A 19,675-nucleotide genomic window follows, 5' to 3' on the forward strand; every position below is an offset into this window, starting at 1 on the left:
TATTTATCTATTTGTTGATTGGCTTAGACTAAAAAGGGAAAATTAGTCATAACACACATTCCACTAATTTCATTAGAAAGATGCAGGATAAATCTATCCAGAATAAATCTCATTGCAGTACTTTCCTCTTGGATAAGTGAGTAGATATGCAGCCTCTATGCTGCTGAATTAATCTAGATCCCACCAATTTTTTTCTGCTATATACTCATTCATTAAAATGTTTTTTTAAAAAGCTTTCCCTTCTTTTTCTTTCAGGATGAGATGGGTATTGCTTGCGAATTGCTGGAACCGGACTCAGACTTCCTTAAGTGCAGCGTGGGTTTTCCCTTCATGAAATCTAAATCCAAGGTATTGCTTGATGGTTTCCTACAACAGTGAGTTTCCCTGCATAGCAAAGAAATGTGTGGAGTGGGGCCCTTGGTGCTCTCTGAGCTTTCTTGCTTTCTTGCAGATGTTTTATTATCCAAACTAGGTAACGTCATCAGTGCTAGAAAACTGTGGACCATAAACTACAGGTAGTCCTTGCTTACCAACTACACTTGGGATGGACAACTAAGCAACACAGTCATTAAATGAAAATTCATGTGATTATGCCACTGTGTGATATCAGTTCTGGTTGCAATGGTTAAGTGAATCACAGTGGATGGTTAAATGTGCTATCACTTGTCTACGGCTTACAATTTCCTGCTGGCTTCTTCATTTACTTTGCTTGTTGAAAGCTGGATGAGAAGGTCTCAAATGGCAATTTCATGACCATAGGTTGCTGCAACCATACTAAATAAGTGCCAGTTGCCAAGCACTGAAATCACGATCACATGATTTCTGAAACTTCAACGTCCGGTCGCTAGACTCATTTTTCAGCACTGGATTAGTTCTTTGTTTTTTCTTAGAAGGAGCTGCTAATTTTACCTCACTAGGTAAAATTTAGGGAGAGGATAGTGACAGCTATTCATAACCACAGAATCCTAATGGAAGTTGATCAGGAATTCAAATGGGAATCTTTTTTAGTTCCCAGAAAATGATTCTACCTTGGCAAAGCCTTTGAAGAGGGATGTCTACCATTGGTGTCCCTAGTTGCTCTGCTGTGTTTTGTATTTTTGCCTGCTTTAAATCAGAGGATTTAAGGTCAGATGAATACAGCACAGAACTAATAAAAATAAAATATCTTTTTTTTCTTTTAAACTTTTTATTTGTTAAATAAACTCTGTAGATTATGCTGTTATATTTTGATAGTGTTTCTGAATGTTTTCAAGTTTAATTCTGTGCTGGATCGGTTTAAGAGACTTTGCTCTTTGAGGTGTAGTAACAAACAGCACCCACATTCCATTGTCAATATGCAAAATACCCAAAGGCAGGAAAATTAATTAGATAAATCATTGAACATCATTTTTCATTCTTGGAACTGGAAAAGACAATTGTGCTGAAATAAAAAAAAATTACTATCTTTAAATAGTTCCAATAATCGGACCTGGTTCTGTATGTCTCCAATTGAGTCAAGTCATTTGTTGATAAACATGGCTAGATTTACATTTGTTTTGTTTTGTTTTGTTTTTGGTCAGTTCCTATCCATGTCAGTTCAATTTAGGAAGGAAAATGAAACTAATACCACAGCAGGTTTGTATTACAGTACAAATATATAAGTTGAATATTATATTCACAGTTGCTTGCTTTTCCTAAGCATAAGTTGTCTACTAGAACAAGGCTTGGGTTTCAGAAAAGTTATAAACCATACAACCATACCTTTCCTCCCCCAATACCAGGGCTAGATCAAAACTAACAGGTCTATAAGGGGCCAAGATATGGGTACTCTGCCCTCTATATATTTGTGCACAAATTGTTCAACAGTCTATTTCAAACACAACAGAAATGCAGACTATACTTTATTACTAATTCAGCTGAATATATATTCCATGCTTTTCAGTAAGGAAAAGACAAATGTCTGTTCAAAATGAACTAGAAAGCCCTTACTGTGGACAGTCATCTTCCTTTTTAGTTTTGGGTGTTGCCTCACTGTGAGATGTCAGTGATAAATATTTTCAGTATACTACCAAAACATTAATGACTATATTCAGAATTTATTATATGATAGTAAAATCCAGATTACATAATTTGTTCTACCAAAGCATTTCAAAGCTGAACCTCATAGTTGAAGCACAATGGCTTTGACAGTTTACAAAAATAATCCTGATTTGTATGTCAGCTAAGTGGTAGCAACACCAATCAGCTTTCAGTGGGAGAAGCCAGCAGGAAAGGTAAAATCTAATGCTCCTATTCTACCTTTTGAATGATTAGTATCTATTTTATACTATGTCTGTGCAATGATTGAATTCAACTGGCGAATCCCTTGCTGACCACTATTTACATACATTTACGATATAGCTGCGAGGTCTTTTCCTTGTGTTTATTATGCCTAGTCAGAGTGGGAAAGTTGGGTATGTACACAGAAAAACACCATCATATGATTTCTCATCTTTGAAAATGTATAGTGATTTCAAATCTGGAATATGATAAAATGATGCTGAAAAAAATGCAACAGTGTAATGAAAGGAAGATAGTCAAATAGAAATCATGCTTATTCGAATATCCACAATGTGCTAAATGTTGCTTTCTGTTTCCCCTAGTATGAATTCAGTGTTATTTTTGACACAAGCCATTTGTCTGGGGAAGAAGAAATTCTTTCATTCCTTGTATCTGCTCAGAGGTAATACAGATTTCACATTCAGTTTCTGTTGTTGTGGCACATTGGGACTATGTCTGTGACTTAACACATGACTTGTTTACATTCCTGGCATTGAATAATAAAAGCATAGCCTCAGAAGTGAAATCAATACATGGCAATTAGGAAAGAGTCTATCAGTGTCATCTGCAGTAGGTTCACATTAAAAATAAATGCCAGTTTAATGCTGGAAGCACCACTAGATGATTGTACTTACTAGTTAGATTTGCCATACTATTCCATTGTAGTAGTCACTGTCCTAAAATCTTCCCAGAAAAACTAGGAATAAACTTCCCAAATTTCTCAGCTTGTGTAGACAGGCAGAAAATGCTGGCTGGTAATTTTGACAACTCCAACTCATCTGGACAACAATGGAGTATAAAGCAAAGCTATTTCAAGGACATTATGTGAAATTAAAATAACATCTTGTCTAATTTAATGCTAATATCCCTATCATGTAACATACCAATGGACATGGGAACTTTTGGGACCTTGTTGTCCAAGATTCCCTGATATAAGGAATTTCCTTCATTAATATGCTATTGCTCTTTATTGATCCTAAGCAACTAAAGATTGATTATATTCAGGTATATAGTATAGGACTTTGCTTTAGTATACTTATGTCAATGAAATATAATGCAAAGATAATATAGCATTAAAAGACACATGCTTTTTGGGAAGAAAGCTATGACAAACCTAGGCAGCATATTAAAAAGCAGAGATAGCTTATATAGTGAAAACGCATATAGTGAAAGCTATGGTTTTTCCAGTAGTAATGTATGGCTGTGAGAGTTGGACCATAAGGAAGACTGAGCACCAAAGAATTGATGCTTTCGAATTGTGGTGTTGGAGAAGACTCTTAATAGTCCTTTGAACTGGAAGGATATCAAATCCGTCAATCCTAAAGGAAATCAACCCTGACTATTCTTTAGAAAGACAGATACTGAAGACGAAGCTCAAATACTTTGGCCACCAAATGAGAAGAGTGGACTCATTGAAAAAAAAACCTGATGTTGAGAAAGATTGAAGGCAAAAGGAAAATGGGATGGCAGAGGATGAGATGGTTAGATAGTATAATTGATGCAGTGGGCAGGAGTTTGGGCAGACTCCAGCAGACAGGGGAGGACAGGGGTGTCTGGCTTCCTGTGGTCCATAGGGTTGCTTAGTGACTGAACAACAACAAAAACTTATTAAAAAGGCAATATTTTTCCTTCAATTTTTCTCCGACTCTACCAAAAGATTTAATCATGGCTTAAGAAGTCTTAAGTATAGATTATTTCAGGGAGCATATCTATCATATTAAATCCAAAATTAGCTATATTTGGAGCATACCATTTGATTTTTATATGTGTTCATCAAGTATGATTAAATTTGGAGTCAATAATTAGGTGGTTTTAGACATCCTTTCTTCATTGTAAATAAAATCCAGCAAATAGCATGATTATTATACTGGGAATGAGAAAAGTTGCAGGATGTGATTTGGGCTGGTTATCGGGATCAGAGATTTAGTTATCCTCAGGGACTTTCTCTCTCACCAGAATGTGTCCTGGGACATGTATGTATATTTGCTTTCATTCATAATGGGGTTAGTTTATAGATTGTAGGAATATTCAGAAAAGCAGACCATTTTAGATAAGCCCTGAATTAAAAAGAATTACCTTATATGGAAAAATATAAGTAGTGTTATGTAAATCAGCATATTAAATGATTTATACTGCTAATCTTGAAATGGCCTATTCTCTGAAATCCCCCAGAGCACTTTTTATATTCAAAATGGCTACTGCTTGCTCTGTTCTTGCATTCATTACAGTGGCATCCAGAAGCTCTCCATTTGAATCTTAGTCATTTATATTGTATCTCACTCTACACCTTCGGCTACACTCAGTGCTTTTTTTATAAGAAAAAAGGTGCCGGAACTCACATCTTGTTAATCTTTTATTTAAAAAATTATATATTCAGTTCTTAACATAAATTTAATTTATTGTATTTAAGGCAAATGTTCATAGTAAATTTTACACTAAAAATTAAAAGAAGATTTTTAATTCAATGATTTTTTAAAATAAAAAAAATTATTTACCTTTCACATGTAGTCAATCACTGTACACCCCCCCACACACGTCAGTTGTGTAACAAAACATAATGGTCACCACTTGCAGTAAGCACTCAGTGCGCGACCACATGACCAGTCACAAACCGAGCAGTGCCACAAATCGAGCAGTACCATCACAACCAGCGTGGATAAAGTACGCATGCATCGAAATCAACACACAAGCAGCCTGCATGCACTATTTTAATGATTTTGCCGCCAATCTGCTACGCTCGACAGGGCGATTCAAGTCCATGTGAACCAAACATCAAATTTTCAAAAGTTACTTTTAAAACTTGGAAAATCCGTCGAAAAAAGGTGTCGGAACTCTGTTGTTGTGTTCTATGACAAAAAAAAGCACTGGCTCTACATATATCTTTACAGACAAGGATTAGATTTTCCTGAAATACATATATATATTTAGCCAGTGCTTTTTTTGTAAAAAAAAAAAAAAAGGTGCCAGAACTCACACACGTCATACAACCCGCCTTGCCTACCCTACAAGGTTTGCCTTTGTAGTTGAAAAAAACCCTCTTCAATTTTTAGTGTATCTAAAAGACTAGGATTTTGTTCAGGGCAAGTTAATACTATTAATGTTACCATGCACTGTGTGGCTTTAAATTACAAGAAGGCATTTTATTAATCTTTTGGGATATTTACCACTGGCATACCCATTTAGTTTAATGAGTGGAAATGTCAGCTTTCTATGTGGAATGAAATTAGCCCAATAAAACAAAATTTGGTTGCTTGTAAAAGATTGAATTATTTTTAAGAAATTGTCAAACAAGGCGGAAAAAAATTACATTTGGAGTTTAATATGGATATTAACTTGAAACAAATTAAAGTTGAAATTTTGTCAGTGAACAGATTACTTTACCTCATACTGTAGGTCTACATTTACATCTGACCAGTACATAATTAATATATATTATTATTAATAATAATACCTCCAAATCACAAGACATTGGCTTTATTCTTATTCTTCCCCTCTGCAGTTTGAATATAAAGTATAAAAGACTAAAAAGAGATTTTCGTAGACATCCCAACCTTTGAACTACCCAAGGAACCAAAACAGCAAACTTCACTGTCAGGCAAGCTTCCACGCCAGCCACCACGGAACTCTGTTCTGGTGCATTCTATGACAAAAAAAGCTCTGGCTACACTTATTGTAATAGGTAAATTCACTTGGGCCTCCAAAATAGGCTCTACTTGCAAGCAAATTGCTAATGTCCAAATTAGGAAAAAGCAAACATTTGAAACGGAGGTAATGAATCAGTTAGTCCCCTGTTCAGATCAGTGAAGAAAAGCAGAGCATGCTTTCATTCATGATTTATTAAGATCTGCCATACGGTTTGTATGTGCAGAGGGTTTGTGACGCTAAAGCTGATAACAGCTTAAAAAATGACCAGTGTATTGGCTTAATCTTTTCCATTCTGTCATGACTTAAGATGTAAGATAGGAGCACATTTTTCAATTTCCAACTAACCTAAATTGAACAGAATGTCCAAGTTTTTTAGGTTATATATTACTTCTTAAGCCATTCAGCCGCAATCAGATTTAGAAGTCATGCATGTCATGTACAGTAGAGTTATATTTGTCTCTGATGATACCAGTTGGCTGGAGATGTTATGACTAGACTTTTTTTTATAATAGGTCCTGTGGCAGGAGTCAGATAATCTTCAAGATGAGATAGATTTATTTACCTCATTCATGCATGAATGTAACTGAAAAACAGCTTTCAGTCATGCCTATGAAATCATTATTTACTATCGCATCCATGAAATAACTGTTGGATAATCTTATTCAGAAGCCAGATAAATTTAATTTGATACTGAGGTTTGCAGATATGCAAATAGCAAGCTCTTCCTCCCTACCCTCCCACCCCATCTTAGGCTTCCTTTATTCTAGTTTCAGATTTCTTCTAAGCTTGGCAGAGAAAAATGTTTTTGTGCCCCAGGGAATATTGTAAAGTCTGCTAAGAGAGAGTTTGAACCAACTCTCTCCATTTTACTATAGAGACCTCGTAATGGGTGCATAGGGATTTGGCAGGGAGTGTGTTGAAAACCCTAATGCACAGTGCACACGTCTTATTATTTTTAGCCATAAAATAGTAGTCCGATCTGCTGGTAGACACAGGAAATGATGAGAATCACATGGGAATGCTCATTCATTGCTCAGCTTTATGAACTTTTGATCTTGGATTCCTTACGTCTAAATTAAAAGCTACTGTTTTTGTTTTGTTTCTTTAATATATTGAAAGTAGTTGCATAAAAGGAGACATTTGCATTTCCTATATTTTTACATAGTATAGTATAGTATAAAATCCATATGTTCCTATTTTTAAAATAAAAAGCTAGGCTGCACACATAAAATACTGACTGTAGCATGTCCTTCTAATATTGCATGAAGCAAAAGGTCAAGGATGATAGTTAAGTTGCTGAGCAGAACATCATGATGTTTGTTTCTTAACCATATGAAGAGTAACTTCCGTCAAATTCTTGGCCCTACACAGTGACACTTATGTAGGTGTGTGTATTTGATTTCTTTCTTTTTTTGACACACTCAAGAGACTCTTAGGTTACAATCTCGGTAATAGAATGCCAAGGGCACAACTAAAAATGAACAAAGGATAAATAATCTCCCCCATATTAAATCAGATATCAATTTATAAATTGATAGATTAGTTATATCTCCACAAGTCAATGGATAGATTTTCTCCATGATGCTCTATTCCTTATCTCACTTATCAGGTCTTCCAACCATGCACCCATTGCCTCTTGCTGATGCTCTTCCATCTTCAACTCTTTCCTTCCACTCTTCCCAGCGTTAGAGCCTTTTCCAGAGAGCTAAGTGTTTGAAGGTGTTTGAAGTGTAAAACAAACTATCAAAACCAATAAAAATGAATGGCAGCATCTATAAATAAAAAATCCTCTTAAACAGTTGTATATATCGATGTATGTACATGCAATATGTTATGCTGTTAGACCTCTGTTTTAGGATGAATCTCTGTTAACTTCAAAATGCAGAGACTCATCAGAGTACTGATTTAACTACTTTTGCATACTAGTCTCCTGTCTAGTCTCCTGTCTAGTGCCTCCAAATCTATTTATTTCAATTAGTATTTAATTTATATGCCACCCATATCACTATCAGGAGTCTCCGGGCAGCTATATTCAACTGCAATCCCTATGAACTTCTCAGGCTTTGGACAAGCTGGCTAACTGAGGAAACCTGGATTAGGTTGACTAGCAATGGTTTTTTAGGGATTAGGTAGGGGATTCATCATCCTATTCAGGGAGAAATGAGCACAAATGAGCACAAATTATCATGGCTACTATCAGCAATATGTTTGAGAAGCTGAATTACACTAGACTGGAAACAACTTGATGAACTGTAGTTCGCTTCTGGCCAAAATTTAAAATCCCATCAAAATTATTCTTGTTTAGGACTGTCACAGGAAGTTCAGTTTACATTCCATTGACAAGCAATAGGAATATATTTGAAGTGCATCAAATAATGGCAAAAGCTAATATTAAAGATATGTAGCAGACCCCCCCCCAAAAAAATATAGATTTATAGCAAGGGTCAGTTCTTCCCTCCCAAAAAAGGGTTTCTGCATTTCTAATAAAATAAAAAATAAAAATTCACATTTTACATGAAATTGTATAATCTTGTGAGGGCTTACAATGTTTAGATTTTTATATCTTATAAGATTTTGGTTCTTCTATAAAACGTAATGAGATTTCTCTATTATCCATCTGTACATTTGGAGTGGGAAGAGAGTACTTAATCCAGTTGGTCCAACTAAGGGTCTCTTAAGGATGCCCCATCCTGGTTAATATGAGAGCCAGTGTGCTATAGTGGTTAAGGTACTGGTGAAGCACCAGGAAGAGTTAGGTTACAGTCCACTCTTAGCCATAAAAATGACTTGGTCTGGTTAATCTCTTCCAGTCCAGCTTAACTCACAAAGTTGTTTGGGTGGGGGGGGGGGGAGAAGGGAATGGTATGAATATTGTAATGAGCTCCTGGATGAAAAGACATTACAGTATATAATATCCTTGATTCTCTTGTTTCCTGCAGTGGGAACTTGGAACACAATCTTCAGGACAATTCTCTCACGTTGACAATTCCCTTGATGCATGAAGTGGATTCATCCATCACTGGGTACAAAAATTATCATTTATTTTTTCTTTTGTTTATAAATAAGGGTAGGACCAGAACGTCTCTTTTTTTCCCAAGTATTTCTCAGACTGAAATATTAGCATTGATTGCCCTCCTTCTCATAGAATGATTACAGACTAAGGGATGATTTCTGAGATTGAGTTAGCTATTTTGGTTCAGATCCACTAGACCAAGGTTTAGGTCAAATGTTCTGGGATTGTACCCATGAAAAGGAGGTCGTGCTGGAGGCCTGTCTGTTTAATTTTCCAGTCATAACTCTGTTTCTCTGTTATGTGATAACAGTACTTAGTGAAAAGATAGGAAGTTTTTAAAAAAAAAAACTATTAGAAGTAACTAATTTGTGCAATTAAAATAAAATGAGGTCATTAGTCTCATTCTTATATATTCTGTCTTTTCCTTCTTCAGAACAGTGTCCCCCAGTTCTTTTATTTATGGTGAATCAGTCGCAGCATCTCAGTTTACAAAGCTGGAAGATTTTGAGTGTCATTTTCAGGATTTAAATTTTACTCTTCAGGTAAAAGAATTATGCAGCAGAGACGTGCTTGCTAGTGGGCTTATCAATATCCCTGGGATTTTGCTGGATATAAAGAAAAGAGGCCAATGGATGTATGTTCTTTGCTACAGTACAATAAATGGTCTAGGACTCTATGATCCTTTTAAATGCCTTTTTTAAAGTCAGGCCTACATTCTGTCTTTGATTGGCATGCTGAACAGAGGTCATAATAAAAGAAAAAAATTGTCACCAGAACAAAGAAAAAAGGATCATGGCCTGAAGAAAAAATGAAATAAAATTAAGTATCTGCAACTGCTAAATATTTCTTCAACAAGAAGTAAGTTCATTAAACTTGGTATAACTTACTTTTATAGAGATAACATGTGTACTGGTGGTGGGCAATATTTGGATCTAAAACAGGCGAGATGCCTCTTTAACTCAAACAATTGTGTAAGGAGAAGTTTGATTTCTGTATGGAACAGCTAATTAGACATGGCAGGAATGCTCAGGCTAGACTTGAAGCATCTTTGCCACTTCACATTTTCATAATTCTCATGACTCCAACCAAAAATTAGTAAATGGTTGATGGTTAGCAAGCTTGTGGAATTTAGTGTTCTTTGTATTATGGCAAAATATTAAAATAATAACAGGGAAGTTACAGGTTGTGATTAGAAGGCCTAATATAGGAGCCCAGTATTTTTATTTTTATTTGCTTGTGCAGCTGACTTTTCCTTCGAAGGCCATGCCATGTCACTGTGTACTTTCAATTTTTTTGTTGCAATTTCAGACATAACCATACAGAATGAGAAGAAGGTACTTTCTTAAAAAATGCACATTCTAAACAACCTGTGAGTGACTGTAGGATCATGGATTCTAACCACTAATCGTTTCAAAAAATATGTTTTCTTTAAAAAATACAAATCTAATGGCATTATTAATACAAAGGAAAGTCTTTCTGTCAAGTTCCATATACATTTCTAGGATGCAAGACAGAAATAATAATAAAAACGAAGGCTTACTAAGTCCTGGGGAGACCAAACTGGCTAACAAGAAAGATCAAATGAAGGATAGAAAAAAGACATGGCAAGGCAAGTATTTTATGGCCAGTACATTAAGAAAAATAGCAAGCAAACAGCTAACAATAAAACCTGGCAATGGCTAAAAGCAGGAAAACTTAAGAAAGAGACATGGGACTACTCTATCTGCACAAGACCAAATTTTAAGAACAAATGCACATAAAGCAGAATTGAGAAGATAGCAACACTAGCAAATGCCTTCTCCACAAAGTAGCTGAAGAAACAATGGACCTCATGCTGCAAGAAGATCACACAGACTGATCACAAACAATAGCATGACGAAGTAGCAATGATAGTGCTTTGGAAGAGCTACAAGAAATATCATTTGCTTGCAAGCAAGAAAAGATGGGCCCACAAAATAGACAAAGTAATAGAAAATGAAGAAGCTAAAGGGTTCTGAGATTTTAGAATTCAAACAGACAAGCACTTGCCACATAACAATTGTCAATACAAAAGACAAAAAGTCTTTTGTATTGTCAGTACCTGGAGACAGCAGAATAAAAGAGAAGGAATCACAAAATATAAGGATCTGCAAATACAAATAGAACAACTATGGCAAAAGAGAGTGCCAATAGTGAAAGTCACTTTGGGCGCAATCCTAAAACATCTGGAGCACCAGTTGAATATCATTGGTGTTGACAAAATCCTCATACATCAATTGCAAAAGACAGCTTTACTTGGAGCAAGTTTCATCCTGCAACAATACTTTTAACACTATTAAACAACAACATCTTCCTATCCAGGTCCTTGGGAAGGACTGGACAGGTAGATAAAAGTGCCAAATCCAATCTAAACATCAAACTGACTGTGTATTACTGAAATAATGACTAAACAGAAGATGAATATCAAATTAATCTGTTGATTGCTTGATGACTTCCCAAAAGAGAATTGTATCTAACCAAAAGCACTTTAGCAATTAGATCAGAAACAGTGATTTCCTCTAGCACAGAAAATATTTTCTGAAAAACTGCTTAAATAAATAAAGATTGACATTCCTGCTAAAAGAACTTGCCCCTATATTCATTCCTATAATAGGGATTATTAAAGTAAATCATATGGCAAATAGGAGATGCCAAAGTAAAAGCAATGCTTTTTCAATTATTGAATATTTTCATGCTTTTCATAATGCCTTCTGCCTCCTTTGTTAACATGGGGGAAAAGTATCTTAAAACATCATTGAAAATATATGTGGAAAAATAATCCTTTGGCTCAACTCTAATTTATATCTGAATTCCATGCAGAAATATGTCATGGTCTTCTATTGATGTCTATGAGGTAAAGCAGCTTTAATTAACAGGAATATTGTGAATAATGCATAGCTAAGCTACTTTGCTTGAAAAATTCTACTAAAAAGGTAACAAGTCAGCTGCTTTTGCCTTTGAATAGAAAGAATGCCATGGTTTAAAGAAATTGTAATAGTATTAAAATATATATTTAAGTCCAATGAAGTAAATTTAAAAAACAAGGGATTTTTCCATCTCCTTTGCTGTTGAGATTCAAGCAACTTTTATGTATCTATTTTCATTATAACATTACCTTTGTATTCTGATACAATATCCAATGCTTGCATTTTTATGCAGCAGTTGAAGTTTATGGTGGCTATAGCTGGATTTCTTCCCCCTTTAATGCCTTTGGGGTTGTGTAAGGATTTGGCATCCTGGACTGCTTCTCTTTATCATTCATACATTTCTCAAAGCTTGAGCAATGTTTGGAAAATGACGTCTACATGTTTGGATATTTAGAGTCAGTTGAATTCAAACAGAACCATTTATAGACCATCATTTATTCAAGATTATACATACATACATACATACATATCTCCATATATAACTATTTTATTTTTCCATATATAAATATTTTGGTATATGCATATATATATATATACACAGGACTGGGATAACCATTAGCCTGAGTGCTCTCAAATGAGATTCACCTAATGTGTATTGTGAAGCTTTGCATTCAGATAAATAGTTTACTGTAGAATATACTCCCTTTATCCTTAACATAGATTTCTATTGGAGAAAAAATATCATTTCCCCTTTCTCAGTCATTAAGGGAGATAGTTAAATCAGATGAAGATATGGGCTAAACAAAAAAATAGCTGCCTTGTCATACATTTTTGAAGCATGTACATACAGTATTTCATTTGTTCCTATCTTTTTGAAGGTCTACAATGCTGGGCCAAGTACCCTTCCTGGATCTTTTGTTGCCATTTCAATTCCCAATCGTCTCTCAGCTACTGGAGCTGATATGTTCCATATTCGACAGATAATGGTAAGCTAATGTGCAGCCTCTTTTTTGTATAGTTTTACTGGATAGTAACATGTACAGTAACGTGCATATCCACAGATTTGCATTTCAAGAATGAAAGTATAATCTAATGCCAGTGCTAACTTATGATATTAAAATGCTCATGGGGAAAATCTGAAATATGAAGAAAGGAGGAGATTATTCACTTGAATTATGAACAAGTTCAAATCCATTGCACTTCAGCCTAAATATCTTTATAAGTTATTACTGATGTTACTTTGTAAATTAGTACTGATGACAATGTTAGCACAGTGGCTTGAATCTAAATCTGTTTTACATGAATAGGAAATCACTTCTACTTGTATATGTCCAAAATGCTTTCCTTATCTTGGCCCTTTTTTGATTTCTTCTGTGTGGTTCCAGAATCTTAGTAATAGTTGAAGAAAGAGAATTTGGAGAAAATCCACTCTATAATCAATGTCTATTCAATCTTCTGTGCATCCAGGACTGTCTGTTTCAGCAGCTCATCCAATTTACTCCAATGAGAATTACCAAATATTGCCAGATGATCAGGTGATATACTGTATACATGAATTAAACCTAGTTTATTATCAGGAAAGAAGAAATGTGTCATTTAGGTAGTTTTCCCATTCTGTGAAATCCTTACAGTATTGAAGCACAACTAAGCAATTATCTTAAGTGATATCATATTCAGTATTCAGAAATGTATCATCACAATAATGTTACTATCTCTCATGAGGAAAAAGCTTTTTGTGCTAGTGTCCACCAGCTTCTTACATTTTCTTTGCGCGATAAAGACTGAGCAGTACTCTATACTAATAGCTTTCCTAATAGTACAGGCACTAGTTACCTTTTCTCTGTTGAGACAAAGATGATAAACTGGCATTCTCCATCTTTCAGATGAAGATTTCTGCTTATATAAATATATTACAATTTTTAAATGATATCTGTGTTCTCATTCATGCTGTAAAAAGCAGCTTTAAGGGAAGCATTTAGCAAAGGTAAATATTAGTGTAGAGAAAAAGAAAGAAAATATACATATTAGCTGTTATCTAGAAAATAATGTCACATGGCTTACCTGTGTAGACAATTGATGTAGATTAAATAGGAACAGGGCTAAGGAATGGATTATTCCTTAAATCTAGTTTCATTTGCCCAGTTTTTGCAACACTCAGCTTTATTTGATGGAGTGGGATCATCTTATTTTTATGCACTAATCTACATATCTAAATATTGCTGGATTTTCATAAGGGAAAATTTTAATGCCCTTATCTCTTCACTATTGTAAGGGAACTACTATAATATTCCTCTAATTTGCTATCTCTGCCCTTGTCATATGGAGGAAATTGAAATTCTCACAAATATGGTACTACACTGAAAATATTATTTGTGGTTAAATTGAAATTTAATTCTACCTTTTCTAGCAACAATCCCAGGACAATCAGAAATATATATATTTCTTGGGATATTTTTTTTGCTAGCTTGTGATTGTAAAACAGTTTTATTCATTGGTATATACTAATTCCTAATAGATTTAGGTGAGTGATGAGAAAACAGTGAGATTAGCTTTGGAATTAGAGGAGTTTCTGCCATATCAAAGATAGGGTAGGTTTAGAGAAGTATGTAAAAATATTTGTTTATTAAATGTATATGCCACCCTGTGCACAGTCTCTCAACTTTAATATTCTTAGTATCTTGTTTTGCCATTATGTTTGACCTCCCTTATAAACTAATTAAATATAGGCAAACTTTTATTTTTCTACATTGTTACTAATGCAATCAATATGCTGTTGCATAACAAATGCTAAAAGGGTCTCCAACTGCCCACTGTATCATTTACTCTAGAAGGCTTTTGGGTCTTGGCAAATCCAAAGTGTAACTTTAGTGTCAGTTATAAGGTAAGATATGTGAACAACCGGTTCTCTGTGTGGATGCCACTTCTGGAAATCCATTCTGGGCCTGGGCAACAAAAAATTAGCTACCAGTTCTGCCGAAGTGGTACAAACTGGCTGATTTCACCACCACTGAAGAAGGGCAATATTTTGGTAACCAGGAGCCATAACTTTTTCTTTGAGAATTCAGGAGGCCACAGTAAGCAAAGTAAGCTTAATTGTGACTTGCACTGATCAGAACAAGTTTTTTCTAAGTTTGGTTTTATTGACTAATTCACAATATTTTAACCTATTGTAGTCCAAATAGACACTGGATGGGGTAAAACAAAATCAAAATAAGTCAATAAAAATAATGTATGAATACTCAAAGTTATCAACAAACAATACATGGCTTTATTTGTGAAATTTTTGGGTTTATAAAAATGTACATCAAACTTATAATAGGATTTAAGAAATTCAATTTTCATGTTCCTTGTTCCCAAATGGTGGAAATGGGAAATTTTGGCATTTATGATCAATGGATTCTGGACATTACAACACATAGTACAAGGTCCATGTTATCTTGGGAGCAGAAACAACATGCAGTGCAGCACTGTCTACAAAATTATTTTAGGAACTCCCTTTCATTCTGACTCAGACAATTTTGGTAATTCTGTTCAATCAGCAAAACAATGAGATTCATCTTGTCCTGGACAAAATTTATGCATGGTGGACTGCATTCAGTTTTGTGTCAGTCTAATCAACTTGCATCTTATAACAGCTGTTTGAAGGAATCTTCTGAGAAGCTCCACTTAATATCAATATCATCTGGCATCCTTACAGTGCATAAATTAGTCTCCTTGGCCATCCAAGAAAGGCCAAATGTAAGCACTGTCTTGAATTTCAGCTGTTGAGCACTTGAGCATGGGAATGTTACATGTAAACTCTCTCTTTGGATGCCTTGTAAGGTTGTGTTCAACTCTAGGCTTGAAACTATTGCTATGTTCTAAAATAAAATAAAGCACATATTTCTTCTTGCTATTCATACATTAGATGGCATCTGGACTTCCTCTTTCCCAAACCTGAAAGCCTTTATTGTTTATGCCTAACAAGGTTAACAATGTCCATTCTTGGTTGCTGAACTAGTCCAGATAGATTTGTTGCCATGTAAAATACAGCCTATTCTTCAAAGTGGATCTTAAAGGAGTATAAAAACCTGTACAGGATGATTAATCTCTTCCTTGGTTCTATGTGTTATAGGTGTGACTGATGGTATTAGTAATTAATGAAAAATATTGAACTACAGTGTGAAAACTGAACACAGTTTTTGAATTCTGGTTGCATTCAGAATAAGTGCAGACATAGAATTGTTTGTAGCAAACCATCCTACCCTGACTCTTTCTACATAAGTAAGGATTACAACACCAGAATTCACACAAGCATGTGAATGGGGGGGGGGGGGGGAAAGCTCCTTCCCAAAGCAAGTAGCTCTTGCTTTGAGAGTTTCTTCCCTGCCGTCTTACTGTTTGAGATTTCCACAATGATGTGGTGTGGAGCTTTAGTGAATAGCAATCATATTGTTGAGATACAATCATCACTCCATTTCATGCAAATAGATGTTTCATACTTCCAAATAAAGTCATTTTAGGACTGGTTATAATCATCAAATGAAAATTGATCCCCCTCCCTAGTTTTTTTTTTTAATAGGTACAATTTTCACTTTGCTTTCAGTGCAATTAGTTCATGTATTTAAACAAGGAGTGTTTTTCTGGCAGCAGAAATTAGCAGCAGAAATAGCTTTTGTTTCATTATATTTTCTTATAGATGATGTAGAAGTATAACAACAACTACAACAGATGAATAATAAGATATATATATATCAAAATGTCCCAAACACGGTGTACAACGTTACAGGGTGCATTTTGTAATCTTTCTTTAGGTTGCCCAGGACAAAGGGAACTGCTCTTTTCAGAATAACTCAACACCATGTGTTATTCCTCAGGAAAAGGAAAATATTTTTCATACAATATTTGCCTTTTTTACCAAGTCTGGGAGGAAAGTACTGGTAAGAAACCCTATTTATTTTGTTATCTTATACCAGTTGAATCACGGTTGGAGTCAGCCTAAAGAAGAAACCTATTATCTCTATTCCCAGGGCTTTTAGGGAATGCTTCTGTCATTTTCGTTTAGGTAACAGTTTCTGTATATTTGCTTAAAGGCCACCTTCCGAGCTCTCTTCAATCCTTAATTAGAAAAGTATATCTATTAGGTGAGAATAATATTGATACATGTTTAAAATATCAGAAAAACATTTTGGTGGATGTCAAATTACATGCTGAATTTGAAGGACCCAATAATGAATCAATTAACATGATGGGAAAAAATTGTCTGTGATGGCAGCAGGAGTAAAATTTAAACAAAAATGGTTCCAATTTAAATTGAAATTCTGCAATTTAGATCTGGGCTTTACCACTTTTCTGAAATTATTGAGGAAAGAAAAGATCATGGATCTAATTCACAGATTTTTCACATCACAGTTATTTGATCCTCACAGATTTTTATGCAGGTTGGCTTACTTCCAGGTGGGTCAAGGATGAGAACCTTAAGTTCTGGTTCATACCCATACATTAAAAGTAAATACAGTGATTTGAGAGGGATTCACATCTGGTCTGGAGCGGGGAAAAATTGTATTGTTAGTAGAATGTAGTACAACTTTGAGTCTTGTATTAAAAGTCTGAGAAAAGCTTGCTGAATTCTTAAAGAGGTTGTCAAAAATTGTCCATTTCAATATAATGCAAGACAGTTAATTTATATAGACAAGTGGAAGTTGTCTGATGCTGATTTAGACCTTCGATCAATTTACGGCTGAAAAACAACAAATCTCCAGGGATTTCACCAAAACCTTTTCAATGCAAAGCCTGTTATGTTTCTCTAACCTCCAATTTTTCTCTAAAGTATAAAGTCCTACATGGATAAACGTATGATTCCTATGATAAAATCTCATCCACATCTGGGATTTATGATAATTTTACTGCATTGTCTGAATGTGGCAATTATGGAGTTATTGATTGGGAGTAGGATGTAAAAGAGATTGATTCCAGGCCCCTCTTTTGTTTCCCCCCAAAAGGCTATCAGTGCCAAACATCTGGCCCTGGAGATCTTCAAATACAATTGTGCAAGATCTTCCTATTTCCAAATATAGAGAATATTTGACCTTAAAATAAAAAGAACTTAATGCAGCAGTTTGATCTGGATTGAAATGAAATGAAAAGATATTTTTTTTCAAATTTACATATCCTTTATGAAGACATTAAATCTATGGACTACTTGTGAATGTATTTAGTTTGTCCTTCCCAAACCTGTAATTTAGCCTAAATTTAGTTGACTCCTTTTGTTGTTGTTTGCAATAGAGTTACACAAAAACAACCACAGTGTTGTTGAATCAATTGTAAAAGAAATAATTAGGGACTTTGCCAAAATGATATCACTAGGGCATCTGTGTCTATTGCTAAATGTTAGATACCAGTAACATAAGATATTGGATACATAGCGGAAAAGAGAGTTAACAAGGCTGCATTCTATATATACAAAGCTATTGCAGAATCTAGTTTAGTGTTTCTCAACCTTGACAATTTTAAGGCATGTGGACTTCAACTCCTAGAATTCCACAGCCAGCATTGCTGGCTGTGGAATTCTGGGAGTTGAAGTCCACATGCCTTAAAGTTGTCAAGGTTGAGAAACACTGATCTAGTTGTTCTGCTTCGAATACTATGAAACCTCTTCCCAGAAGGTAAGAAAGAAAACGGTCATGGAGAGGATGTGTAGCATCCCAGACAATACTGCAGACCCTGATCAAGCATCACTCATGTGCTATGTCCTGGATATTAGGAGGTGAACTTCCAATAATCTTTTCTGCCATCCTCACCACTCTACTCCAATAAGTCCTCTACTGCAGTTTCTATACCTTCTACCCTAAGCAAATATAGATGGACCTTTTCCAGAGTCTACTCTGACAGCCCTTCCTTCAACATTGCTGGTAGGAAGATTTCATGGGACTCCTTATTAATAAATACTTTGCCCTTGTGGATCCAGGGAGAAACTGTTGCACATGTCCTCACACAGTGTCCTTTTTATGATGCCACCAGATGTAATTTGATCTTCCAGTCTCTAAATTTGAGGGTTATACTGATAAATTTTATTACTTTTTAATGACATAACAGATGACCAGATATTTTCATCAAGTGCTAACTATTGTGCAAACATTTATTTATTATTAAATTTATATGCTCATTGTTAAGTAACTCTATGTGGCTACAGCATCAAAAAACAGAGACATTAAAACATTAATATTTAAATTCACATACAGTAAATTAATTATATAGGAACCAGAATACAATAGGGCAGAAGTGGAATCCTTGTCCACTAACCACCTCAAGGACTGAACATTCCCATCAAGTCCCAGGCCAATTGGCAGAGCCAGGTTTGGAGCTCTTTCAAAGGCCATGCAGCCAGGGGCGGATCTCACCTTGAGTGGCTCAGTGCTCCAGAAGGCAGGATCCATGGCAGAAAAGGCCTGTTTCCTGGACATCACCAGTTAGAATTCTTTGACCAATGAAGACTACAGCATTAAATCAGTGGGTTCCATAGGGGTTAGGCAGTTCCTCAAGTAGCCAGGCCCTATGCCATGAAGGGCTTTAAAGGCGATAACCAATAACTTGAAGTGGGACCTGGAAGTAAACTGGTAACCGTGCAGCTCACATAACAGTGATGCTATGTGGGCTACCCTAGAGGCCTCCTAGAACTGCCTTTGTAGCTGCATTCTGCACCCAATACTCTTCAAGATAGCTCCATGTAGAGTGCATTGCAGTAGTCCAAACACGAGTTGACCAGGGCATGAGTGACTGAATGCAGGAAGTCACAATCCAAGAAAATACTGGAACTTTTTAAGAAGAGACTGGACAGCCATTTGTCTGAAATGGT

General features: G+C 35.3%; 1 protein-coding gene across 1 annotated transcript in view; it reads left to right on the forward strand.

Annotated features, from left to right (window-relative positions):
- The window catches only part of LOC114922299 (integrin alpha-9-like), a 92,484-nt gene that overhangs the window by 32,002 nt on the left and 40,807 nt on the right, over positions 1-19,675 (forward strand). Inside the window, exons 5-10 of the mRNA XM_029283295.1 lie at positions 256-348; positions 2,622-2,701; positions 8,883-8,966; positions 9,390-9,498; positions 12,720-12,827; positions 16,635-16,760. Of these exons, the coding sequence (XP_029139128.1) occupies positions 256-348; positions 2,622-2,701; positions 8,883-8,966; positions 9,390-9,498; positions 12,720-12,827; positions 16,635-16,760 (600 nt within the window). The remainder of the gene's footprint in view (positions 1-255; positions 349-2,621; positions 2,702-8,882; positions 8,967-9,389; positions 9,499-12,719; positions 12,828-16,634; positions 16,761-19,675) is intronic.

Source organism: Protobothrops mucrosquamatus, unplaced genomic scaffold (assembly GCF_001527695.2).
Source record: "Protobothrops mucrosquamatus isolate PMUCROS unplaced genomic scaffold, P.Mucros_1.0 scaffold48, whole genome shotgun sequence".
Lineage (NCBI taxonomy): Eukaryota > Metazoa > Chordata > Lepidosauria > Squamata > Viperidae > Protobothrops > Protobothrops mucrosquamatus.